At 51.0% G+C, this 25778-nt stretch overlaps 10 protein-coding genes across 10 annotated transcripts; 5 read left to right on the plus strand and 5 right to left on the minus strand.

Annotated features, from left to right (window-relative positions):
* Positions 1-576: 576 nt before the first annotated feature.
* Positions 577-1075, minus strand: GUITHDRAFT_151161 (hypothetical protein; the record flags this gene model as incomplete). The annotated part of the gene is made up of 1 exon (XM_005837396.1): positions 577-1075. A coding segment is annotated over one exon (499 nt), but the record flags the coding sequence as incomplete, so codon positions are not given.
* A 5152-nt stretch (positions 1076-6227) lies between these two features.
* GUITHDRAFT_151162 (hypothetical protein) lies at positions 6228-7331 on the plus strand. Its single transcript, XM_005837397.1, has 3 exons — positions 6228-6676; positions 6722-6889; positions 6945-7331. Exons 1-3 carry the CDS (start codon positions 6673-6675, stop codon positions 7241-7243), a joined length of 471 nt encoding a protein of 156 aa, XP_005837454.1. The 5' UTR covers positions 6228-6672; the 3' UTR covers positions 7244-7331.
* Positions 7332-7455: 124 nt separating this feature from the next.
* GUITHDRAFT_103709 (hypothetical protein) lies at positions 7456-10454 on the minus strand (the record flags this gene model as incomplete). The annotated part of the gene is made up of 18 exons (XM_005837398.1): positions 7456-7525; positions 7569-7651; positions 7706-7739; positions 7787-7863; positions 8021-8092; positions 8304-8370; positions 8981-9094; positions 9155-9219; positions 9283-9373; positions 9473-9527; positions 9578-9638; positions 9714-9767; positions 9839-9895; positions 9944-10018; positions 10065-10131; positions 10182-10207; positions 10261-10322; positions 10451-10454. The coding sequence occupies 18 exons, from the start codon at positions 10452-10454 to the stop codon at positions 7456-7458; spliced, it is 1134 nt and encodes a 377-aa protein (XP_005837455.1).
* A 1598-nt stretch (positions 10455-12052) lies between these two features.
* GUITHDRAFT_103710 (hypothetical protein) lies at positions 12053-12625 on the plus strand (the record flags this gene model as incomplete). Its single annotated transcript, XM_005837399.1, has 5 exons — positions 12053-12200; positions 12253-12280; positions 12324-12388; positions 12440-12518; positions 12559-12625. The coding sequence occupies 5 exons, from the start codon at positions 12053-12055 to the stop codon at positions 12623-12625; spliced, it is 387 nt and encodes a 128-aa protein (XP_005837456.1).
* Positions 12626-14486: 1861 nt separating this feature from the next.
* On the plus strand, positions 14487-16619 carry GUITHDRAFT_66986 (hypothetical protein; the record flags this gene model as incomplete). Its single annotated transcript, XM_005837400.1, has 11 exons — positions 14487-14537; positions 14584-14642; positions 14696-14780; positions 14829-14889; positions 14940-15001; positions 15054-15107; positions 15158-15226; positions 15461-15607; positions 15747-15861; positions 16020-16054; positions 16425-16619. Coding segments are annotated over 11 exons (933 nt in total), but the record flags the coding sequence as incomplete, so codon positions are not given.
* A 151-nt stretch (positions 16620-16770) lies between these two features.
* On the minus strand, positions 16771-18660 carry GUITHDRAFT_135150 (hypothetical protein; the record flags this gene model as incomplete). Its single annotated transcript, XM_005837401.1, has 12 exons — positions 16771-16839; positions 16890-16945; positions 16995-17083; positions 17243-17298; positions 17348-17418; positions 17463-17548; positions 17596-17663; positions 17711-17807; positions 17945-17985; positions 18057-18158; positions 18318-18385; positions 18624-18660. The coding sequence occupies 12 exons, from the start codon at positions 18658-18660 to the stop codon at positions 16771-16773; spliced, it is 840 nt and encodes a 279-aa protein (XP_005837458.1).
* Positions 18661-18938: 278 nt separating this feature from the next.
* GUITHDRAFT_103713 (hypothetical protein) lies at positions 18939-19575 on the plus strand (the record flags this gene model as incomplete). The annotated part of the gene is made up of 3 exons (XM_005837402.1): positions 18939-18951; positions 18990-19043; positions 19091-19575. The coding sequence occupies 3 exons, from the start codon at positions 18939-18941 to the stop codon at positions 19573-19575; spliced, it is 552 nt and encodes a 183-aa protein (XP_005837459.1).
* Positions 19576-19956: 381 nt separating this feature from the next.
* GUITHDRAFT_151163 (hypothetical protein) lies at positions 19957-20416 on the minus strand. Its single transcript, XM_005837403.1, has one exon. The coding sequence runs from the start codon at positions 20403-20405 to the stop codon at positions 20064-20066; it is 342 nt and encodes a 113-aa protein (XP_005837460.1). The 5' UTR covers positions 20406-20416; the 3' UTR covers positions 19957-20063.
* Positions 20417-22159: 1743 nt separating this feature from the next.
* GUITHDRAFT_103714 (hypothetical protein) lies at positions 22160-23021 on the minus strand (the record flags this gene model as incomplete). The annotated part of the gene is made up of 2 exons (XM_005837404.1): positions 22160-22387; positions 22485-23021. The coding sequence occupies 2 exons, from the start codon at positions 23019-23021 to the stop codon at positions 22160-22162; spliced, it is 765 nt and encodes a 254-aa protein (XP_005837461.1).
* Positions 23022-24328: 1307 nt separating this feature from the next.
* Positions 24329-25095, plus strand: GUITHDRAFT_151165 (hypothetical protein). The gene has a single exon (XM_005837405.1). The coding sequence runs from the start codon at positions 24829-24831 to the stop codon at positions 25000-25002; it is 174 nt and encodes a 57-aa protein (XP_005837462.1). The 5' UTR covers positions 24329-24828; the 3' UTR covers positions 25003-25095.
* The last annotated feature ends 683 nt before the right edge of the window (positions 25096-25778 follow it).

Consider the following 25778-nt stretch of genomic DNA (forward strand, 5'->3'; position numbering starts at 1 on the left):
ACAGACACAGAGCTATTGCAAGACTCGTTTGTTTAGAGTTTAAAGTTACATCAAAAGCCATTTTGCAACCAGTTCTCAATACAAGCTGAATGCAGGCACGCACACAAGGATTTCACGAATTATGAATTTATCGGCCCATTGGATGGCCAAGAGCGTTGATGGACATGATCCCTCTCGAGTGATGTCCCACCTTCTGGCGCTTCTTCGCTGGCATAGATGTGGAGATCTGGAACTGAAGCTCATGCAACCTGTTCATGATGACACGAAGTCTGCGCTCATACATCATGAGCTCCATTGGCTGCTTGCCCTCAATCAGACGGACAAGCACGTCCAAGTTGTCCAGGCCATTCTCAGAGCAGACAGCCTGCACTGCAGGAGGGAGGGGCTGAATAGGAGCAGAGTTGCCACCCATCGATCCCTTGAGCTTGCTTCTCTTGCGTCCAGGGATTCCCATGGTAGCACCGCTGGCCTTCAGTTGCTCTGCTTTCTCGGTCCAAGGCTTTCTTTCCTCCTCACTGAGCGCTTTCCACATAGCTCCAAGATCCTTGACGTCAAGAGGGGTAGTGTGGCCTGCTTCCTTGTGCTCCTGCCTCTTGTCTTGGCAGAAGAGAAGGTATGACGATGGAGAGGGGGCGCTGGTTGCTTTGGGCTCAAGCTCGTTAAGAACGGTCTCAAGGCAACGACAGAAGTCACTCTTGTCTCCCCAGTACCGACGCTCCTCCTTGGGGATCTTGGCTTGGCGCTCGGTAGCAGCAGCCTCAACAATGGCGCGAGGAACATTGAAGGTGGCGAAGTCAGGACCACTTGCAACAAGCTGCCAGCCATTCAAACGCTGGAGCACAACTTCGCGGTGATGAGTCCAGGCCTTGTAACGCATGCCTCCGTTCATCTCAGGATCCACGATCTTACAAGTCAATTGGATCACGTCTCCACCTCCCTGAAGGCCGGCAAGAGTATGGACATCAACAGGGCCATGATGTCCAACATTGTCGCCAGAATCCATGGCGAATGGGAAGCGAAACTGGTTCTCGGAGGAACTGCGTCGCTGGGAGAGCATAGCTTGAATCTCCTGCATTGTAGAAATGTACTGCTCAGAAACAAAGTTGATGTCCTACCCGAAACAGAGTCGCGCAGGGAGCAACAAAACGAAGGAACGCACAAACGAACCCGCTGCTGCTAACAGGAGGAGGCAGAGAGTGCGGGAAAGGAGCACAGAGGGGTGCGGAGGAGGATGAGGTAGGGGTAGCGTCCAGGAAAGTGTAGAGACGCTTTGTGGGGTGGAGGAACGATGAGGGGGTGGGCGCCAAGAGGAGGATGGATCAGCGGGGTGGGTCCCACTCGCCGCGGAAGAAGAGGAGGTAGAGGTAGGGGCCAAGGGAGGCAGGAGGGGTGTAACTGCCAATAAATTAAAAAAAACAAATTCAAACATGCAGGTACTGATAGACAACATATTGGATCCTGAAATTCTACTGGAATACCAACTAATCTTTGAATTATTTTTTCTCAAGTTAACCAAAGATACTGACCGTCTGTTAGTTTTTTTCAGGGTGGGTGGCGGCCAAAAAGGGGTACCACAAGAAGGGGTGGGGGTGGCCTTCCAAAAGAAGGGGTAGTGAAGTTGACCGGTAGTCACATTCATGTACCCACCCATGGGAAATTTTCTAACATGGAGCACGTACAAAAGTGCCCTTGATCACCCCTACCTAAATTCAAATTTTCGATTAGAGGGGGTGGGGGTGGATCATGCCAGCTTGAGTGGGGTTCGGGGGTAGGGGGTCATGTGATTGTTTGAATACATAAAAAAACCAATGCTCATCACTCGTACAACATGTTTGAAATGCGCTAGGAAACGAGCACAGAATGCTTCTTATTCTTTGTTTCTAGCCCGATTTATCCAAAACTAACTCGCTATGAATCCGCAGTTAAAAAAAATCAGAATGATCCGCCTCTGCAGGCAAAACACACCTATTTTGCAAGTGTACATATTGCATTCTAGGTTTTTTTTCAAGACCCACCCGAATCCAATAACTCGAAATAGATCCAAGTACCGTGCAGTTCAAGATCAAAATCACCCGTACAGCCATAACCCCTACCCTCTGATAAAGCCCAAAAAAAAATAGTGGACAGGTTGGCCTTCTTCAGGTGAGTGGCCGGCGGCCCGGCCCACCGTGTTTGCCCGAGTCAACGCCACTGGCTGGGGCCGCCCGGCTGCAGTGACTGCGGCACTGTCAAGCCTGAGCCTTGCCGCGCGACGCTGACGGTCGCCGTGAGGACCGTACTGGCTCACTGATCGGACTGAGTCACGCCGGACTCCCGGAGCCTGGGCCGGGCTCCGAGTCAGTGAGTCGCGGCGTCCGGCGACTCAAAATCATTCCCATTCTGGGGTCAAACCGCGTTGGTTCTCGTCCCATATTTTCAAGGGGGTGGTGCATGGGAAAATGGGGGTACACGGCGTGTGATTCGCGCAGGTTGAAATTCTGTACTGTTGAAATTCAAACCATGTTCAAAACTGTGATTAAAAGTGATTTTGGATGTTTAGCTTATCGTTTCCTGGTACCTTCTAAAATGTTTTAATTCTACACGCCATCACCCACTACCCCAGTGCGTCTTCCCTCGCCATTCTTCTCTCATGTCGCGAAGCTCTTCTCTGCGGATCCTTGTCTTCAGTGTTTGAGTTTTGTGCGAGCATGTTAGCCCAAGTTGCAGTGACTCGCAGCAGGTGACTCTCATCAACATCTCTCTTCGTCAAACCCTCTGCGTCGGTTGGTGAAAATGTTATTATGCCATAATCTGTTTCAAAGTCTGGATCATATTTTTGAACGCATCCATGGAAGGGGACGAGTAAACCACGAACACACACGAGCATGAAGAGACTCTCAAGTATTTTGTGAGAGGAGAAGGTGCAAATGAACTCGTTCCATCACACAGGTATGGAGTTCTTCTGTGGATTGTTCATTTTCTAATCGTTGTGCACAGGTAGCAAAAGCCTGGCGATGTTGAGAACTAGATTCTGCATGCTTGTAGCTGAAGCGTATTGCAAAAGTCCAAGAGCTTTATTCCATGCAGACTTTCATCTTTATGTGCTGGATGGAATATCATATTTATGAGAGATGCTTCACTGTGCCACATGACTTGTTCAGATCATGTTTGAACTTCTCCGCCTTTGAATGATGCATCTCTTGTTGCATGACTTCAAAACACTTTGTGAAGATGCATAGTCTTGTATATATCCATGTCCACATGCTCAAAGCCTTGCCTCTTTGTGACAAACAAGATTGAAACCTCTTCAAGACAGCAAACTCAACCGCACGGTGTTGGATGGCAGTGCACCTACAGCATGTGCTTCCATTCTGTTGTGCGCGCAGTTGGAGAAGTTCCATATGACATTGTGGTTGTCATTATCATTGTCTGGGAGTCCGTGTCAATTTGCTGATAGTTCGACATCCTGAGATAAACGCTTCGAATGAATAATAAATGTCAAATCAGATATCACCTCCAACCTTGATTCTACATTAATGTCAGTCTGGTTGCAACGCACAATGGATTCTTGCATGCCAGCTTACAAGCTTGAGTCTTGATCCCTGATATGATCTGAGGCTTAATTGGACGTCAAAAGCTCCACCATTAGGGAAGCCAAGCAAAGTTGATGTATTTCAGCAAATATGCAAACATGCAAATAACCTGAATGAGGAGAGTTTGAAGAGAGGAGGGAAGAATCAACAAGAGCGTCGTGAGAGTCAAGTAATTGGCATATTTCAAAGAAGCAGAAGTCATCAAAGTTGTTCTGATGATGTGAAGCAACGATGTATCGAAGCGTACAGAAGATTTGCCGTGCCGAGGAGGGAGTCAAGTGAGATGTGATTGCACCTTAATTAAGCGGACTCGTCATTATCTTACAGATTATCTTATTCAGTTCACTTTTCAGATAAAGTACATTACTCTGAGAGCCCAGAAGTCTTGAAGAGAAATTGATGATACGATTGACTTAGTCGTTGGAAATGTAGGATGACGAACTCATGCAGCCTTGATCCACTTCTACAAGATCACCATGTCAGAATATGTGCTGGATTCTTGATGCCAATGGTACCTTGCGATCATGTTCTTACTTGGCGGTTCTTCACCTGTGCTCATGGTGGCAGCTCGCTGACCTTGCTGCTGTGCTCGCCCGGCGGCTCAGCATGACGGCTCGGAGTGCGATTAGACGATGGGAATGATGGGAGCGTTTCCCCACCCTCATTGATAGGGTGGGTCATCAAAATTGTTTTAGATAGTACAAATTAGCAGTTATGAACCGTTACTCAGTACAACTGTTTGTACCACGGATTCGAATAAACAATTCATTGCCGTTAAAACAAATGGACACGCCAGTTCAAAATTTGAAGCACCCCTACCACTGATATTACCGAGCAACACCCCTCAAAAAACATGGGGTACACTACCACCGGTATCCTATGAGAACAGCATACGCATTCCTCTTTTGCGTTAATAAAGACCAACGCGGTTTGACCCCAGAATGTCCGCCATCGGATCGGCACCGTCCGACTCCGGCGAGTCACGCCGTGCGCCGTGCGCCCGCCGGCGGGCGGCGCCCGAGGCTGCCACCGTGCCCGGCGGAGTCCGATCACTGGCGCAGTCCGATCACGGCCACGTGACGCCCGGCGCGCCGGGCGCTCAACAGTGACGCCGGATCCGAGGCCCTCAAAATGCTCCTGGCAGCCGCAGTGACCGCTCACTGATCGGATCAGACTGAGTCACTGCCGCTGCACAGCCGCACGGTTTGAACCGAAGGTCTCAGGCTGAGGCTACGGCCGCAGTATCCGATGATAGCCTATACCGTACGGTCACGGTACTCAGGCCCGATCGCCGGACAGTCACGGTACCCGGCGTTCTCCGGCCCCCGGCCGTTCAGCCAAATAAAAGTTGGCCCGGCCCCGGCCCGGAGTCCGATCATGATGATAGCCTAGTACTACCGTAGCCTATCATAGTATACCGTACTGACAGCCTGAATCCGATCACGGTACGCCGGGCCGTTCACGGTTCTCCGGGCCGTTCCAAATTTGGCTCGGCGGCGCCGGGCCGGGCGGCCGCGGCGGGGCCGAGAGTCGGAGCCTCAGCCGCCGCTCTCAGATCGACTCAGTGCCACGGTGATCGAGTCGGAGGCCGGGAGCCGCTCCGGAGTCCGGCGCCGTACGGGCGCCGTTCCAGCGCGGCCCGGCCGCCGGCGCCGCCCGACTCCCGTCAGTAAGGTCCCCTTCGTACTGATTCAAAGCTTTAACTTAACTTTGACTCAAGTTGAGTAAAGAAGGCCGGCCTGTCACGTGACCGGGTCCGGGCCGGCGATCCGATGATCGGGCCGGGGCCGCCCCGGCTCAGCGGCTCGCCAGGCTCCCTGACTCTCAGATCGACAGAAGTCCGCAAAACCGGCAGACCGAATCCGATGACCCCCGGGGCAAAAACATGAAAAGCAAGGATTTCGGAGGAGATTTAGAGATTAAAACTTCTTAAAACTATCTAAGTTTTACAATCATGAAAGGTAGTGTTGTGGTGGAATTGAGGTCTCAATCGAGATCTTGGATGCTCTTGTTGAGTCCAAAAAACGTCTTTTCATTCAGAATTTGGTATCTCTTGCTTATATTTCCTCTCTAAAAATACTTCTGAAGTATATCTTTTTATGAATTTAAAACATTTAAAAGTAACTCAGGGGCCAAGGAATCGACGGGGTTGTATTACAGAGCCTAGCACCGGTCCCCAGTATTGGATGAGAAATGAACGGGTTGTTTGTAAGGATGAATCGCCTTCAAGGGGGTGGGTCAAATCCAGTTGTAAACGATATTCTATTTGTGCAAGGGTGGTGGGGGTGGTGGGGGTACATATCCAGTTGGAATCGGGAATGAGGGGTTATTTCCCTATTACGGACGGTGGGTAGGAAATAAATCAGAACCAGAGGGGGTAGGGTGGTCAGTTTGTTGATGTTTTTGTTGGTTGGTTCTCCAGGACTTCATGTGGTGGGTACGTAAGAAGTACGGGTCCATTTCCACGTATTTGGACTTGTTTGAGGGGTGGGGGTAAACCATTGGAGGGGTTTAGGTGGGTGGTGGAGAGTAGGGGATAAATAAGTTGCAAAGATGTTTCGTAGCGCAAGGAGACATGGAGAGAAAGAACGACGAAGAGAAAGTAGTGCGAGGTCTAACAAACATGTTGACCTGATATTCGTCGAGGAAGGATGTTAGAAGAGAAGACTAAGATGACGAGGCAACTAGAATACAAAATACGGCTGGGGAGACATAGATAATATTGAAAGCAGATGGTAGATCAGCAATTGGTAGACTGTCAGATATTATTTCAGAGATGGAGGTATTGCATGGCGTGTTCCAGTGAACAACTAAAGATATTCATTCAAAGATACTGATTTTCCGTTTGCAGAACAATCTTTGCTGCTTTTCAGAAACTCTGTAGAAGACTCTTACCCTTTTTCACCCCATCCCTTTATCTCCGTAGACTTCACACATAAAAAGACCCTGGACGTCAGTATCTACTGGACGTTTCTGTGAGCTTATCTCAAGCTCATCAAAATATCTCGCTACCGATCGTCTGTATGCAATCTGGTCTCAATCGATCTGGACATCTCTATTTGCATCAAACACCAACATAGACGGATACGACAACAACAGAATGGGTACGGACACGATTTGTATCCATTTGGGGCTCATTTTTTATGCAGCTGATACAATCATCCCTCTCCACGACTTCTTGGGTCTCAACGACTACATGTCGGACGAGAATCGGTTCGCTCAGATGGTCTATATGTCGCTGGAAGCATGCTTCACGAAGCAACAGATAGAAGAATGCCGCGCTCGCATCATAGAGGACTCGGAAGAAGATCCTGAAGGTTTGTTCTCGTGTGTTGTTGTTATGCCGATCTCTGAACGGCTCCCTGCTTCCAGATGATGTCGACTCCACCAAGGCAGCAAGGAAACCCTCTGCAGGCCGAAAGAGGTTGCATGCCGACACGTTTTCGGAGGAGCTGGAAATCTCCCCCTCCATCCTGTCAGGGTCGGAGACTCCTGACAACGTCTCGAGCCCCAAGGGCTGCACTCCCTGCGACACTCCGAGGAATCGGAAGAGTGACGTGACGAGGTCACGGTATCTCCAAGACGACCTGTCATCATGCCACAGGCAAGCTCCTCCCACCGCAAGCAAGAGGCTGCACATAGCCTCAGGAGCAGACTTCGAACTCTGCTAGAACACGGAGGACCCTTCGGAGTTGTGCATCATTGTAATCGTAGTCACTTAAGTTAGGTTAATCGGTGATAAACTAAGGCCTCAAGTGCAAGTGATCTTGTCCGTGTTGTCGTTCTTTGCATCCCACTATCTTTACTCTCTGACCTCCACCATCCTGTAGAGCATAACTGGAAATTAGCTTGTGCATCATGTCAATGCAATGATAGGCTGGCTTCAAGCAACTTCATAGTAAACATTCTCGGTCGTCTCCGCAATCTTGTCCCATGAGAACTCATGTTCGCACCTTGCCTCGAAGTAAGTAGCGCCACCGCCAGCCCTCTTCTCACCTGTCCCTTCCTCTCATTCCCATCTCCCTTGCTCGATCAAAGTTGCTGAAGACTTCCTTCACCCCCCAGGCCACACTGTTGGGCTGCAGCAGGATCAGGGCAGAGCAGGAGCAGCTTCCAGCCTCCTCTCCGCTCACCTCGTTGTACACGTGGTACCCATCCTCCCCGTGCCTGTCATGTTCTTCAGCAACAGCCTGCCCGTAATCACGTGACCTCACCTGACAAACTCTCCCGGCCCTCCACTCTGCGTAACAACCACTGGCTTGCCGCAAGCCCAGGCCTGGTCGAGAGAGAACTAGTCGGAGCAAGAGTGGACAAACCAAGGGAGGAGGAGGAGGGCTAGAGTGAACGAGCCAACGGAGGAGAAGATGAAAAGAGAGAAGACGAGCAGTAGACAAAGTGGAGGACACAAAGGAAGGAATGGAGACAGCAAGAGCTAGAGCGAGAAGAACCTCAAGGACGACGATGCCAAAGGGTTCATTGCGAGAAGGCACGCAAACCATGTCTGTAGCTTTGAGAAGATCCTGCAAAGAAACAGATAGGATGAGAAATCAACGAGAGTTGTGGAAACCAAAAAGACAAAAGGAACAGCATTGAACAAGCTGCAAGGAAGTGCAAGTGTGGTAAGAGAAGTTGGAAGGAGGTGCGACAAAACAAAGAAGTGGGGAACAATCATTGAGGGACGAGCAAGAAGACAAACGGGAAAGAAGAAAAAGGTGGGGAGTATTCTCAAACCTTCAAAGGAGTTCCTGACATGGTACCAAGGAAGCGGACTGCATGGCCAACGTTCAATTCTCGTGCCCTGCTCAAATTTGTGAGGAGGAAGTGTATGAATCCCAACGATTCTGCTGCCTGTTCTCCAGATCCGGCCGCATGTGACCGTCTCCAACGAAGATGACGACAGCATCTGATGGCACGGTGAGGAGAGAGAGAAGATGTCCATAACAGGAGAACAAGTTGAGAAAGACGATGAAGATAATCATGATTGAGAGATAAGATCATGATTCATTATCACATCAGAGCACATTGCCATGATAAAGATGATGATGATGATGATGATGATGAGAACAACATCTGAAAATGAGAACATTGAATGATGAAAGGAGAGGAGGCGAGAAAAACACAAGCGAGGAGAGAGGTTCTTGTGATGACCGTTTCTGCACGATAGAATATCTGGGATGGCCTCAAGCAAGACATCTGGCCCCTGTTGAGAAGAAATCAGGCTAGAGAATATTGGCATCGCAAACTCGAGCAACCATCTCTTTCTTGCCTTCAACCCCTCCACAGTATCATTCATCTCGCCCCATCGTCTCCACCTCCACCCCTTCCTTGTCTTCACCCTCGCCCTCCACCACAATCTCCTCCTCCTCCTCCTCCTACTACTACTGCTACTACTCTATCGCCAGCACAACCAAACAACAGCCACGGCCACCACGAATTCTCTGTCTCTCTCAAGTGATTTCACCTTCTGAACGACAAGTCGACCAACAAACAGAATCGTCGGCTGAAAGGCTCCAATGCCATACCTGACATAGTTTAGTCTTAGAATTCTCCGCAAACTACTTCAAGTCTCCACGAATTCTTACCTCCCCTTGACGTCTGCACAATCAATCATCCCATCGAAGTTGTGCAATTGAATTCCGTTGTACGCCTGGAGACATTTCAGTACAAGAACGGAAGCACGTCGCCTTCAGAGGCGGCAGATTGATCTCACCATCCTCAGCTTGTTGTCGCAGTGATATAAGGACTTTACTTCATCACAGAGTCGACCAGACACTGCGATGACGCGATCCGCATGGTCGCAACTGTAACATCCTTCATCTCCTCCCCCCTCCCTTCCTCGTCTGCTGTCCCTTTCGACTTGCTTCGCTTTCCCCCTTTCTTCCATTCTCTCCCCATCTCACCCTTCTTGCTCGATCGCTCTGATCCGAGCTGCTTGTCCATCGAAGTGAGTGTTTCCTGCTTGTCGCTCAGTGTTGAAATCACAAAATCAAAACACTCCAAACAACCGCATCGTCCAAACTCTGTCGAGTGGCAGGTTAAGATTGTTTTCCTTCCAATCTTCTGTAACTGATACATTTGTCAAATACATCGCCATCGCAATCATAAAAATCCTTCGTTGCTTCTATGACATTCATAGTCTACCTTGATGTCTTTCCCTACATCTACATCTACCTTTGTCTCTTTCTTGACCACTTCCTGTCACGCCACTATCTTTATCTCCTCTTACATTCACGATGCTCATTGTCATGTAGCAATCTCTCTCTTACCTGCACGATTGTCTTGGCAGCGAGCCAGTCGTGAGCATGAATGATATCGAAGTGAGCCTGTTGGCACGTCAAACACATTCTACCTCACCGAACTCTTTGATGGACCTGCATGAAATTTTCCGACTCTCTGATGAACCAGACAAACGAGTTGCACATGTTGTTGCACTCGGAAACAAAGTCCTGCGCTTCGTGTTTCAACTCCTCTTGAAAAACCATTCAATCTCACCTCGTCGAGCTCGATCGGCACTCTGTGTATGTGGACATCATGAACAATCTCGTAGCTCTCTCCAGCCCTGCCAACTCTCCATCATCCATCCTCCCAACCTTCAAGCTTCTCCCCTACCCGCTGGCCCGAGCAAAAAGATGCACCTGGTCGCTCAGTCACAGACAGACTCTGATAAGCAGATACCACTCAAGATCACCTCGTGTCCTCTGCGAGCAAGAGCTGCTGCAAGCTCTGTGACGTGCGGCGCGACTCCTCCGACTTTCCAACAGCTGTTAGCTCACAACACAAGGACGAGGTCGATTCCACACCAGCGATGGTATGTAGAGATTCCTGGAATCAAAGTTCATGTCACTTCCTGAAGTCAAGAGCGAAGAGCTTGCCCTTACCCATGCACAGAGAGCAATCTTTAGCTGCCTCCCTCCTCCTCTCAGTCTCAGCTGATTCTGAGATGGGTGGTTGGGTCCCGGCAGAGCGGATTCAAGGAGGCTCCTTCCTCCAGTGATGTCCTTGGTTGGAACATAGCGATCGATCCTAAGAGAGGATAACAGTACCGAGTCGCTCGGTGAGCAGAACAACAAAGTGATTGTAGCAACAATCGAGAATGCGGAGGAAAACTTCATTCTTACGACCTTAGCAGGTCAAGGAGGTATCGAGCCTGAGACATTGGTCACGTCTAGAAACCAACGAAAACACATGTTGTTCTCATACGTTGACGAGAAATCTAAGAAAACAAGCACATTTCATGGCATTCAACATTTCAAGCAATATATGATAAACGAAACCAAGGAAGAGACCATTTCACGTGTTTGTTTCTTGACGTAACCAAACTATCATTCTCGACCCGTACCTATCGACGAGTATCTAATGACCCTCACTGCACGCTCTTCGAGAAACATCAATGCCAGAACAGCTCGACTATCTCTGAGGCCATGGTCTGAGAGTTGAATCTCTCCTCTCCTGCTCACTTCTCTCCTTCCTCTGCCCCTTCATCTCAGCCCAAATCCCCCAGTGACTAGCGGCCATTCCCACACCATATAACCGGGTCCGGTCAGGAATCACGAGGTACGGGTCCTCAAACACCGGTGCAAATCTCATTAGAAAAGTGGGTACTAGTTGGAAGATCCTGTAATGATCGATGGGTGGGTGGTACAGCGAATCGATGCGTTTGGGTTGTTTTTCAGCAAGGCCTCCGAGTGATGATACGGTAGCGGCAGTTACATTGCAACTCGCCGGGGTCTCAGTGCAACCGTCACTGGCCGGCGCACTGCCGGCCCGCGGCTGCCGCGGCTGCCGCGTCCAGTGCCGGCGGACCCGACGGGGGGCGGCTAACGGGCCGCCGAACAGGCTCCGTCCGCCCCGGCCGGGCCGCCGGCCGGGTTGTGACTCCGATGCTCAGCACCGTCACCCGGCGTGGCACTGCCGGGCGGCCGCCGCCGGTGACACGCCGGGCCGCGGGCCGCACTGCCACCAGTGGGCCACGGCGGACGACTCGCGCCCTACTGCGGCGGCCCCGTGCCCCCGGCCGGCCGTCACTGCCGCACGCCCCGGTGACGTGTGACCCTCATCATGTGCAGAACGGCCCCCGGCCCGCGGCGCGGCCCCTCAGTGCTCGGCCGTTTGCCGCAGTGCCACGCCGCGGAACTAAGTTCCGAGTGCCACTGGGCCGCCCGCGGCCCGCGGCCCGCGGCCCGGCCGGGCCCGCGGCCGGATCGGACTCCGGCCGCCGGGCGGGCCCTCCGATGACCGACTGAAAGTGAGCAACGAACCGGAATTAGAAATCCTGCTGCTAATGGCAGGGAAGGAAGAAACTGATTGGCAGGGAAATGTGAGATTATTTTACAGAGAAGACGAAGATAGAGGATGAGTTGGTAGAAGATGGATAGATTGGAGTTAAATTGATAGAAGGTAGATGGATAGAGGATGAGTTGATAGAAGATGGATAGATTGAGGATGGATCGAAAGGAAATGAGAAGATGGGTTGCTAGGGGATGGATAGAAGATTGGTTGATAGGAAACTTGGCGACAAATGGATAGGGGATGGATCGGTGGAAGATGGGTTGATAGGATATGGATGGGTAGGGGATGGATTGATAGAAGCTAAGGCAAAGCGAGAAAGCATAAGATTTGAGGGGAACGGTGAGAGGAGAGGAGAGACACAAATGAGAATCTAGGAATCACGATGCTTTAGCGACAAATAGCAAGAAAATGCGTTCAAGGTTTCTCTTTTGACACCGTGAATATCTTACTTGAGCTTTACAGCATGTTCAATATTTTGACATCTGATCCCATGGCGAAAGTCATGCCAATGCAAGAAATCATGAATCGTGAGCGATTGTTCCTGAATCCAATCAAGTGTGTTGAAATCATCTCTGTAGGTATTATTGTTGATCAAAGGTTGCACGCTGGCGAGGTGAGTGACACTCAGCTGGCCCTCGCAGACATGAAGGCTAGAAGGTAATGATCCAGTGTGTGATCGTCTTCTCACATTGATCAGGTTTGGGCATAAGAAAACAGGCAGTGCGAGGTCTGGTGATCTAGACTGCTCTCCTTTCTGTAAATAATCGGGGAAGGCTCACTCGAACTCTCCATGACTTCCGATAGCATCTGCGACAGCTTCTCATAACTAGAGTGTATGCTCATAATTTCTGTATTCACAACAAAAAATTCCTGTTTACATTATCGACTATTTGCAGAAATATCATAACAAAGAGAAGCAAAGAGATTATTGGCTACACAGAAAACCAAGCAAAGAGATTATTGGCTACACAGAAAACCAATCAATTCATCACCTCCTGATGGTCCATTGGCAAGTGAAACTTCTCCCGTTGACTCTCCAAAGCATTGTTCGCGCTGCGGTCACGTTGCGATGGCGGCAATATGGTATCGGAATCAATAAGGGCCAAGTGAAACGCTCGCGTGTGCCCACCAGCGTTGACAGTTCCCGTAGAATATCCTTCACGTACTTGATTGGTCAGATGCCATCTAACATCTGAACTATCGTCATGAGAAAACGAGGTCGCTCCTCCGCAAGATCTCACCGCAAGTCCAATTTGCATTCACACGGACCACAGTTCCGATTCCTCCTCTGCTTGGATCGGCCCTACCCGCATCTCTTCTTCTTTGCAGCCCTTGCTCGGACATCTTGACTAGTTGTCCTATCCGAGGCTTGACGTGTTTCCCGAGCAATCTCTCCTTCGTGAAAGGCACTGCCCCGAGCTCGCCATCGACGGCCTTCGCCTTGAAGAAACTTCGTCACTTTGCAAAACTCATTTGATCTACTTGATCTCTGCTCCACATTTCCTGGCCTCTCTATCAGTCCATCAATCTATCCACCCCTTTTGTCCTCCCCTTTTGTCCTCCCCGTTTGTCCTCCCCTTTGTCCTCCCCTTTGTCCTCACCTCACCTCACCTCACCTCACCTCACCTCACCTCACCTCACCTCACCTCACCTCACCTCACCTCACCTCACCTCACCTCACCTCACCTCCACCTCCTTCCCCCTTCCTGCCTGCCCCCAACCCGCATACATGCCGGTTCCATCAAACACTTACGTTGTCCATTTCCAACGAACTCTAGGAGCAACCACCCCACCTACTCCTGCAAGGGCCGAAACTAATTACAGGACCCCTACATTAGACATAGTTTTCTACCCCACCTTGGTACCGCACTCACGACCTGTCTGTCTGTTGCCTGTGCCCCCGACATCGGAAGAGATCGATGGCGGAGTACGAACCAACCGTGCAGGCAAGAACGATGATCAGAGGCAGTGAGGAGGAGGACGAGAGGCATAGGAACAGCAAGAGGATGTGGTTCGGGATAGGATGAATGCACATGAGGAGGAGGAGGAGGAGGAGGAGGAGGAGGAGGAGGAGGAGGAGGAGGAGGAGGAGGAGGAGGAGGAGGAGGAGGAGGAGGAGTGGAAGCAGAAAGCCTGGAGAGGACCTGTTCTTCTTCGACAAAGGGCAGGGGATCGGGGGAGTGAACGAGAGCAGAACGGGAGGAAGGAAGGATCAGAGATAGGAAGTCTTCAGATTCGTGCGAGATCGAGTGTTTCAAAGATCGATCTGGACTCGGGCAGCGTTCCAAACATGATCATGACAGCCAAGGGCAGTAAGAATAAGAAGAAGGCTGCCTCAACGAGAGTTGCGATAGTGCAAACTCTCTTATGCCATTAGTGGTGTGACGATGAGAGAGAGCCACGCGTACTTCTTATGTGTGAGGACTGCAGTATGAGATTCCTGAAGAGAGGGAGAGAGAAGGGGATTTGGGGGAGGATGTGAAGACGAAAGGGGTTGCTGCATTTTATAGATGGTTCCGGATGTGAGACCGGCAGTGTCAAAGAGATCAGAGGATCAGATGAGTGTGGTGGCTAGATCGCGGCCGGGCGCCATGGGAAGTGATTGCGGGGAACTGACGATGTTAAAAGACTCTCCTCGATCAGAAAAGTCTTCGCTGGATCTTCGTGGGCGGCAAGGTTGACTCCTGTGACTTGTCCTCAACGTAGCTAAGGATGTCTCAAGGGTGGAGTGGGCAAAACAACGAGCTCGAGCTCTTTGGCAATCTTGCTTGCACGTGTCAGGTAAGAGATCAGCTCAAGCCACATCGTCGTCCTGTGATCAGTTTCTCACGCAGACGGTCTGTGCTGGTTATTTCCACGGACCCTGCGCACAACTTGTCAGACGCTTTTGACCAGAAGCTGACAAAGACTCCGACCTTGGTGCCTTGAAAGCTCTTGATGACAACTCTTGGATGAGGTTGAGATCAGATCAATGGGTTCGACAACCTGTACGCGATGGAGATTGATCCCTCCTTCGAGGCTGCTGAGGGTTAGGCTCCTGTGACGTCATCGCACTTTGCGGATGATTCTCGGCAGGAGACGTTCTTGGGATGGGAGCTCAGTCGAGTGGCCTCTTGTCAAGTCTCTCAACCAGCATCCCGGTACTCCTTCCCCTCCTGCTCTTGCAGTGATTGAGATGATGCACCGCCTCAGGGGATCGACGAGGCCATCAGCTTCGGAGAGCTGTTGCGGCAAGTTCACTCCCTTGTGCGTGGTGCTCATGGAGACAACCATGGTCGATGACAAAGTCGCGTCAGGAATACGATTGTATCGTCTTCGATACAGCTCCTACAGGGCACACCCTCCGATTGCTGTCCTTCCCCACGGTGAGATATTCCGATGCTCAATGGGAGCGCTGCTGTATGTGTTAGCGGAGACAGACGCTGACGATGCTGGAGATAGTCGGAGTATAAGAGAGCGAGTAGAGCAGGGGATGGGAGGGGCATGCGTGTGCGTGGGATGGGGGGGGGGGCGGGGACGGGAGGGAGGGAAGGGGGAAGAGTTGCTTGAGAAAGCAATCACAACGATCGAAGGCGCTGCCTTGTCTGATGATTATTCAGCTCATGGAGAAAGCGTTATCGAAGCTGGTGACGATGAAGGCTCAGTTTGGCGGAATGTTTGCTGCAATGCAGGGAATGATGGGAGCGAGCATGGGGTCCGATGAAGACATGTTCAGCAGGCTAGAGAGCATGAAGCAGCTCATTGAGGTCTTTCAAGCCGACTGATCTCCTCTCCATTGATACGCTATCCCTGCCCTTGCTCCCTTCACGTCCCTTCCCCGCCCTCCCCTCAATCTCGATTCCTCTCCTTGTCTCCTTCCGTTTCGTTCATTCTTGCATCTTGTAGGAGGTCAACGTGCAATTCAAAGATCCAGAGAAAACAACGTTTGTCTGTGTTTGCATCGCAGAATTTCTCTCCCTCTACGAGACCGAGAGGCTCGTACAAGAACTTGCCAAACAAGGTGCCCTTTCAACTCTCTGCAATGCTATTCCACCCTCTCTCCCTCCCCTACCATTCTCCACGTTCCTTCTTCACCCCAGCCTGTCTGCCCTCCTCTATCCCTCCTGTTACCTAACTCATTTCCCCCTCTCTCTCGCCTTGTTGAAAATGTGACGCCAGGAATGGACACGAGGGTCATCATAGTCAACCAGCTCGTCCAGCTGCTGAGCCCTGCGAGGAGGAGGGAGCTTGCGGAGCAGCACGGCATCTCGGAGGAGGCAGTGAAGACTGTCTGCCTGGCACAGATCGACAGCAGGATGCAAATGCAGAAGAAGTATCTCGACCAGGTGACGATAGCGAGCAAGGGAGGGGAACTTGGGAAGGAAGAGGGTGAAGGAGGTAGAGGAGATGGAGGTGACCCTGGTCGCCGTGGTCTCGTTTTTGGTGTGGTGGAGCAGAAGAGGATGAAAAATGATGAAGGGAGAAGAAAGTGAGCCGACGTAGAGGAGGACGAGGAATAGTACGAGGGCTGAGGACGAGGACGAGGGCTGAGGAGGACGGGAGGAGGAGGAGGGGGAGAAGAAGAGGGAGGAGGAGGAGAGGGAGGAAGGGAAGGTGTGCAAGAGTCGGGTAGGAATTATGACATTAGAGCAGATCGCGGAACTCTACGAAGACTTTCACGTGGTCAAGATGCCTCTGTTGGAGCACGAGGTGAGGGGAGTGACGGCGCTGGGGGAGTACGGCAAGAGGCTTCTCGATCCCCACCACTTCGAGGTGTAACGAGAATGAAAGAAGACCAAGGGGCCTGTCTTGCCTTCTTTCTTCCTTGTTTACCAGCGTCTGTTCATAATTCGCCAAGGCTCTTCCTCTCGTTGTTTATTCTTCTTAGTAGCGTCTTACACCTTGATGGACATTCTTCTTATTCGCGCCTTCATAACCCAATCGTCTTCCATTCGTATCGTGATATCATACTCGTCGTGTTGAAGAAATCCTGCGCCACCTTGGCAAGACAACATTACTTGTCATAGAAAGAAGGGCATTTGTCCTCACCTCCTCCTGGCTCAACTTTCTCAACTCTCCAGGCACAAACAGCTTCGACGGGGAGTCTATGGCATGGTCAAACTGACTAGCGTCAGGTATCTACTTTTCCCTTACCCTCCCATCCCATGCTGCCCCCGTTCTCATCGCCCGTCGATTTCACTTCTTCCCTTTTGATTCCCTTGGGCTCTTCGTCCAACGTTCCCCTGCAAGAAGTCACAGAAGGATCTGAAGCTGGAAGAGTGGGGGAGAAGTTTAGGAGCAGCGGTGAATAGGAGGAGAAGAAGGGAAGGAGAAACGAAAGACAGATCTTGTGGAGGAGAGAGGAGCTGGGCAAGTCGAGCAGGTTGTTGTGGGAGGCATACATCGACTCTGCTAGCTTCAAGATGTCCAACAATCCACTGGTCACTGCCTCTTGCGCCTTGAAAGCTGCTATCAAACAAATGGAAGAGGAAAGCTGCAGTTCCAACCTTGAGCGTCTGCTCGTCGTACACCATAAGCTTGCCCCCCTCCATCTTTGTCTTCACGAGCTTGTCCTCGTCTGCACGACTGTCAGCACAAGAACGCCATCGCCTCGTCTCCTACCGTCCTTCATTGCATCTTCGTCGTTCATTCCATCTGGTCTTGCGGGGCTGAGGACCTCCTCAAGAAGATTCACATGCGTCAGGTATCTGCATCCTTGTCAACACGAGCAGAGGCTTCTGCTCGACGACAACACCTCCCGACGGCTTCTCTCTTCCTCTCGAAGTCTGCCTCCTCGCAGACTTGGCGAAGACGGTCGTCCCTCTGGTGGGAGAGGATCAGGAGCACGAGCAAGACGGCAGCATGGGAACCTGAAAGGGATGGTAGCGATAGCGAATAGAAGGAATTCGGGTCAGGCCGTCGCTCGATGGTTTAGTGGACTTCTTGAGTTGATTCTTCTTCAACTCCCTGCCATGTAGCGTCACAGCAGCAGCCGTCTAAGGCCTTCCTCCCTCACGCTTCTCTGCGAGCAATCGCTGTCGGGTATCCACTGAGTTCGCACACAGACCGTCATGCTAACAGCAAAGGTGAGAGAGCTGTGGTACCGGGGGGCCGGTCCGAGTTTCTCAAGAAGCTCCAGGCACTCCTGTAGGCAGGTGAGACACAAGGCAAGCCATGGCAACTGTGTCGGAGCATCTTGCCTTGGATCGTTCACACCAGTGATCGTACAGCTGCTTCGATGTCCTGTCTGTCTTCATTTCCTGCGCTACCCTTTCCCAGCCCTATCATGGTAGCAAGTTCAAACGTCATGTTGAGAACCTTTAGCACCTCAACAAAGAATTGCTTTTCATCAGAAAGCACAGCAGAGACACAATCACCATCACATACACATCCGACATATCTCATTGCAACAACCATCGCCGCACTTCATGATCACATCGGATCGTAAATCCAATTCGCAGTCTGTGGGCTCCTCACCTTCACCCCAAAGTTCTTCACCGCCTCCGCTAGCATTCGTTCCTCGATGTCGTCCCATCTCTTGAAACCTGCATAGATGTGAGTTTCATCAGTGGAAATACAAAACCATCTGCTCCCATCTCATCCCCCTATCTTCTCAACCCATCCTCTTCCTCCCCTCTGTCAGCTACTTTTTCTCAAACGCCCTCGCATGCTATCCCCCATCTTCTAAACAATCCAATCGTCCTCCTGCCAATATAACTTCTCCTCCTCCTCCTCCTCCCCATTCCCCCTCCCCCCCCCTCCACGTGCACGCGCGCGTCTTACTTCGCTTCCCCGACATGCCCGGCAGGTGGCTCGCCATGGTGACCGGGGAGGCGGGAGAGGCGAAAGTTTACTCATTTACACCAGCAGGCTCGCCTCAATGAAACAGAGCGATGAAAATGGCACAGTCGCTTCTGATCTTGTTGGTAGCGGCGAGCTCGAGAGGAAGAAGAGATGCTGGAGGAGGAGGAGGAGGGGGAGGAGGAGGAGGGGGAGAAGCAGCCGTACGAGGAGCAGGAGCAGGAGGAGAATTTGTAACAACATACACAACATACAGCGCTCTATTCAGGTTCACCACAAGGGAGCTTCCTGAACGGTATGCTTTTGATCGGTTAAGGGGGGGATGTCCTGGGTCTGGCAAATGCACAGATACAGATAAGGAGAATTTTCCGTCAGCGATCAGGCACTTGCCTCCTGAAGATGGTGAGGCTTCTCAGCATCGAGGCTTTCTTGCCTTATGAGCTGTGCAGGTCTTGACTCCAACTGTGAGATCCTGATGGGCGGACTTGAGGAGGAGATGAAGCTGTGGAATGAGGAGGAGATAACGGCCACTGCTCACCAATGGACTGGTTGTGACAAGTCGCCAGGGAATGCAGGAGCTCACGTCTCGGGTTTCAGTCAGGGCCGCATGCCAACAGAGGATAATGGAGGAGAGAAGGAACGGAAAGATGGGACAGCAGAAGTTGAGGAGGCTCAGGATTGCATCGATGTCAGCGCACTCGTCTCAGAGGCGGACGCTGTGGAGAGAGAGATGATGGAAGAGACGTCCTCGAGACATCACCTCCCAGAGACGTGTCATGATGGTGGGAACGCTCCCTGCCCTGATTGTGCTGTTCCTCGGGCCAGCCATCACAGCGGGCTGAGCGGCTTGATGGAGGAAGCCTGGGGTCAGGAGCTCAACATGTGGAACGAAGAGCTCAAACTCAAAGACTGGAACTCAGAGGACGGGGGCTGACACTGCAGGTGATGGGAGCCCGGCGTCGATATGTCTTGATGAGATCAAGGGGGTTTAGGGAGGGTCCACGCCCTGTGGCGGGTCACGACGCCTTATGCATGCTGAATTTGCCTTAAGAAGATAAGAAGAGAGCGTGAATCTCTGTCTTTCAACATCCTGAAGAGAATTCCAATTCAGATGAACGAGGTATCTTTTCTTTGTATGTACACTCGATCGAGACTTTTGTGACGCTTTCGACAGGCCGAGTAACTTTCTCTACATAGAGCCAATGACGGACGGATGCTCTTCTGGTCCTGACTTTCTTCGAGTCGTCAGTACTTTATAGTCTTTCGTCTCTGAGCAGGAACGTGTCTGTTTGCAGAGGGAAAATGCTTTTGGGATCTCATTCAATAGTTTATTCCGTGAAACATGCTAATTTACATAAAAGGGGAAGTCATAAATTCCATGCGTGAAGGCAGAAAAAAAAGAATCCATGTTCTAAATGAAATTCACTGTGCAACGAAATTCCCAAGTCTATCAATAACTGGCGTGGTTGCCTTCCCAGCCGACACGAAGAATGAATAAGAGGTTTTTTCCGAAAGATTCCCAAACCGATCGATAGTCTTCTCCTGATGTATATTATACAGCGAATGTTCAAAGAAATGGAAGAATCGTGGCTTAACTTTGTCATCGGTGCACAAAGACTCATTCTTGTCGCTCATAATATTCTTACTATCATACCCGGCTAGATTTTCTCCTTCATTGCTCATGTGCCGCTCAGAAGACCGACAGCCAGCGCTCACAGTGCTTGCCCTGTTCTCAGAGCTCTCTCCGTGTACCAGGTTGCACATTTTGACTTTAGTGTGTAGTGAGGGAGGAAGGAGGAGGAAGGTGAGGATGGGAGGTCGGCAGAGACTAACGTAAGGTATTGTGTAAATTACTACAGGGGAATGTGTGGTAAATTTTCCAATCTCATGTCACTCTTCGACGAACAGTTCTAGTTTGAAATCTTTGAAAAGCTTCGTAGGTGCTAACCCATGATGCTTACAGTCATCATTTCCTTTCTTTACCCCTCAAAAAGTCAGCAAAGCAGAGTGATGCGCGTTGTAAACAGGTCACTGTCTGTAAAATGGTGACATCGACTCAGACTAGCTGTTTGCTCCGGCTTTGCCCAGGGGCCGGGACGTTCCCCTCAGCGCCCGGCCCGCCCGGCCGGGTTGTCGGGACGGTCGGTCCCGTCACACCGTCGGTCTTTAGTACTCAAAGTTAAGTTAAAAATCAGTCGGTGCTGATAACTCCGCCGCCTCCGGGAGGCACGGTCACGGAGTCCTGGGCGCGGCCGGGCCCGGCCGGGACTCCGCTCGCCGCCACCCGGCCGGGCCCGGCGTGGCAGTGGCGGCGAGCAGCGACGATCATCGGCGGCGGACCGTGAAGTTCGGGCGCCGGTTGGCGGCCGCACTGCAGTCACGGCGGCCGGGCTCAGCCGCTGCCGGGCGGCCACCGTGCGGCAGTGAGGCTGGCGCCCGGCCGCGCCCGAGACCCGGTGACTCCCGGAGGCGGGTCACCGGGTGCATAGCGTTGCCGTTCCGTATCCTTGTCGGATCAGTCAACCAGGGTGGTTCTCATAGTAGTTTTAGTCAAATTAAAGCGGCAAGAGAAAATTGAGCTAAAAATGTTTGCTCCGTCAATTTATGTACCTTTTTCGTTGCCAGGCCATCCAAGACGAGAAGGGCAATGTTGAGCAAAACCTTCCTCTATTTGATATGAATAGGCGTGTATAGTTGACTAAATAATCATGAGGTGGCTCGGGGTAGGTATTCAAATGATTTGAATCTTTCCAACGGCCTCCAGCCCGTGTTGAGGGGTAGGGGGTAGTGCAAACTTCTCGTATCAATCTAAAACACTTGTAAACGACCTCACACTTGCCCCGGTCTCTTCCCTATCCCACTACTCCCAATGTACTCAGGGACTGTTTGCTCAGCTGCTGAGCGCAGTCAAGGACCATGGCCCCTCAATGTTAACTCCTGAAAGTGCCAGGCAAGTACTGAGATCAAACAGCTCAATTCTTGGCTGAGAATCACACCTATAGTAGGTTGAATGTGAAAGGTATGCATCGAAATTTGCACTTGCGTACCAAAGCACTCATCAGCTATAGGTGCTGGTTATTCACTTCCAGAAGAAGGGAAACATGAAGGGAACCGATCAGAGAAGCAACCTTCGAAGACATAAAGGAAATTCGATTCTCCTTGTTGTGTTGACGCCCTAGCTTCCTTTACCTGAATGCTTCGTCGGTTGAATATGAAACATATTTCAAGAGACTTCCTGTTGCTTTGCCATGATTGCGTTTTTTGAGGCTTCTCCCAACCTATTGTAATATGGCGGTGTCATTTGTGAGGAGGTGAGGAGTTTGAGAGGCTGGGGGAAGGAGAGGGGAGGGGTTGGAAGGGAAATGGACGCCTGGGAGGCCAGGCTAGTTGATATGCCTGATCGCTGCGAGAGGAGATGCCGGAGGAGAGACTGTTTACTCAAGACCACTAGCGAGGAAGGCAGGAGGGCGAGGAGGACATGAGAGGAGAGGAAGGAGAAAGCTACGGGTAGAGACGGTTTACTTGACAGCACTAATGAGGAAGGGATGCTTCAGAGCCTCCAGTGCCGTAATCCTCGTGCGGGGATCGATGTCGAGGCAGCAGTTGAGGAAGTCCCAGATCGCATGTTTCTCATCCACCTCCAGCCAGTCCTTGCATCCCGCATGCGCGCCCAGGGAGCTTGACAAGGTCCGCCATGTTTGCTTGAAACCGCGGGCATAGCTGAGATGCAGTTCCAATGGTGGAATCTGAATGACATCAAGTTAGCAACCTCAGGCCTCCCTCCTCCATATCACCCTCATCCTCATCCTCTTGATACAACAACGCCGACGACAACAATTTTACCTTAACGTCGAGCTTGAAATCTTCGATAACATCTCTGATCTTATCTCTGTACTGACCCGTATACCCATAGTTGTGCTTCCACACAGCATCCATGCTCTTGATGTACATGCGCAAGCTGCTCAGACAGTCAGACAAGCGCACTTCCAAGGTACACAAAGAGATCTCCATCGTTGCCGTGACTATGTCGTTATGCTGGAACCATTGGAACTGTGTCGTGCGGCACAGCAGGGTAAGCAGTACTACCCCAGCAGCCCACACGTCCACTGCTGTGGTCTGGCACTGCATGCCCATGAGCACTTCGGGCGCTCGGTATCCCCGAGTTCCCGCGCGGTTGACTGGACGTTCGAATTTGACCCCTGAGTTCCTCACTGTCACCGATGCGTTCGTCTTGCTGACGCCCAACATGATCCGCCTCTTCGCCATCTGCTGCGCCATCTCTAGTTTCTCCTGCTCCTTTTGATTCCGCGAGGAGCGAGAGCTGGCCGTAGAAACCTCACAGGGCAAGATGTTGCCGATGCTGCGGCCTGATGAATGCATTTGTTTCTATGCCAGCCCAAAGTCCACAAGCAAGTACTTCTTATTCCTTCTGTCGTAGAGCCTCCGAGGAAGTTATTCAATTTCACGTCTCGATGTATAATAAATGTATAATGTATAAGACAGTTCTTGCTCAAGACCGAGTTTAATGCACACTGTGACACGAAACCACTGAGAATTGAGGCAGCACCGTCTGCACATGAGACGTGACTCCCGACTGTCACAGTGGTATGCTAGAATATGAAACTCAAGCATCATTGCAACGCCGCCGCTGTTCATCACACGGACGGCCCACTGCCCGGTACCGCCGGGCATTGCCGCCGCGTGGGGCCGCCGCCTGGCTCGGAACTTGACTCTCACCCGGGTCAGTGACCGTTCAACCGTTCAACGGTTGACTCACCGGTAGCCTTGAAGCCTGGGACCGGTCCGCCGGAGAGTCCGGCTCGCCCGGCCGCGGCCGTCGGACCTTGAGTTTTCAGTGTTCAATCATAACTGATGGCAGCGGGGCTATCTGATCGGACTGGCCGCACTGCAGTGCGGCATGGCTGGCATGCTGATCCCGGCATTAAGAGTCGGCAGTGCCGACGGTGACCGTGTCACGCGCCGGGCTGCGGCCGCGCCGGACTCGACTCGGAGGCTCGGAGCCCGCGTCCGACTCGGAGGCTGGCCTGCCTGGCATTGCCGCGCCCTGAGCCCCGGGCGGCGCTGACTCATGGCATGCCGGAACTTGGAACACTCAGTGCGCCCGAAATGATTCAGGGCCACAAAAAATATTTGGAACAACTTGAAAATTGAGGGGTTGTTCGGCCTGAAATCTTTGTGTGTCACGCAAGCAAGTCCAACCTACATGGAACAACGTGAAAATTGAGGGGGTGTTCGGCCTGAAATCTTTGTGTGTCACGCTCCTCCAAGTTTCAAGTTGTTCCATATAGTTTGGAGCAAGTCCAACCTACATGGAACAACTTGAAAATTGAGGGGATGTTCGGCCTGAAATCTTTGTGTGTCACGCTCCTCCGGCCTGAAATCTTTGTGTGTCACGCTCCTCCAAGTTTCAAGTTGTTCCATATAGTTTGGAGCAAGTCCAACCTACATGGAACAACTTGAAAATTGAGGGGGTGTTCGGCCTGAAATCTTTGTGTGTCACGCTCCTCCGGCCTGAAATCTTTGTGTGTCACGCTCCTCCAAGTTTCAAGTTGTTCCATATAGTTTGGAGCAAGTCCAACCTACATGGAACAACTTGAAAATTGAGGGGATGTTCGGCCTGAAATCTTTGTGTGTCACGCTCCTCCGGCCTGAAATCTTTGTGTGTCACGCTCCCCGGCATCGCAAGTCAGCTTTGATGGCCATTATGGCCTTCACAGGCGTGGCTGGCCCTCCGAAGCTCAATCATGATGCATCGCCAATACGATATCAAATATCAAAATAAAAATATCAATGTTGAAAGTTTCCCGCCACTGTGAACTCTGCGAAGCCGTACAGATATGAGGATGTGCAGCGTTTGACAGAGCAAGACAAGTCAGGTGAGCATTTATCTCTTTTTTTTTCATCGAAATTATCACGGGAAGAGATCCAAATGACGTGTTCTTGATGCAGGTTGGAATGATTTGCAGCCTTTGGCAACTTGTATGAGATTGATGAACGGGTGAAGACTTTGGCAAGTGCCCAACCAATATTACAAACCGGTATCCAGGAGTACGTAGACGTACCAGTAAGCCGCCCAGCATACAAAACTCTCGAGACAATGGCTGCATACGAAGGGGTTTTCGACACATCGCAGAACTGTCCCGATGTGAAAAGGTTGTGACATGAAATGGGCACAAACAAAGATAAGTTCAGGACTCGGGAGTCGATCAGGTCTAGGCAAAATATTGACATGGTCATCTCACTGCATGGAAGAACATGCAAAACTGAAGGAAAAGCTCAACAGAAAGTTCTAAATGAACATCTACAGCGCATTTTAGCAGTCACGGTCGGAGCAGGTTGATGCTTGAAACAAAGATGATCCTCAGTACAATCGAATGATGACAAGTAAGTCCCGTGGTTCGTGAAGGATTCTTCATCCAATTCTTAAGGATGTGTTGGAACGATGAAACATTTTGCAAATCACCAATTTCATCACACTGACTGATGCATCATGTAAATATTACTGGTGTGAACTTGCATCAGATTCTGTTCATCGGATGAACCGCTACCAAGCAGTTGATGTCACAGCAAACAAGAGAGCCGTTTTGAAGATGCTGATATTCCTGACCGTAGAGCATTCAAGATGTGGCCACATGTCACATGCTTCTTGGTTAACGCAGATACACCCTCGCCAGGCAAAAGATGGAACGTCTTCAGGATTACAGGGAGGTCGGTTGTGCTTGTACCCTGATTGTAACTCTTCTAATAAAGATATGATAACCTGAATGTGCAATTCTGTTTGTTGATTCACAGTGTTTGCGACTCGATTGCAATCATCGAGTGCTTGCTCTGTTGAACAAGGCACTCCTCTGTAGAGCCATGCGACAAGAACACTACAGTTGCACGGTAGCATTGCGACACCAAGACAGGATTGATCCGATGAACGTCTCATTTATTGATACGCAAAGGCGTCATCTGCACATTGTTTCATTTCTGACTAGGTTTCTGTGCAATCGAAATCCTTGTGAAAATATCATGAACGAGGAAAAATTTGAAGCGAAACGGAAAAATCATCGAAATATGATCATGGATATAGTGATTCATGATCAACAACGGTTCTCTACAGTCATCTATGCG

The sequence above is a fragment of the Guillardia theta genome (genome assembly GCF_000315625.1).
Source record: "Guillardia theta CCMP2712 unplaced genomic scaffold GUITHscaffold_14, whole genome shotgun sequence".
Classification (NCBI taxonomy): domain Eukaryota; class Cryptophyceae; order Pyrenomonadales; family Geminigeraceae; genus Guillardia; species Guillardia theta.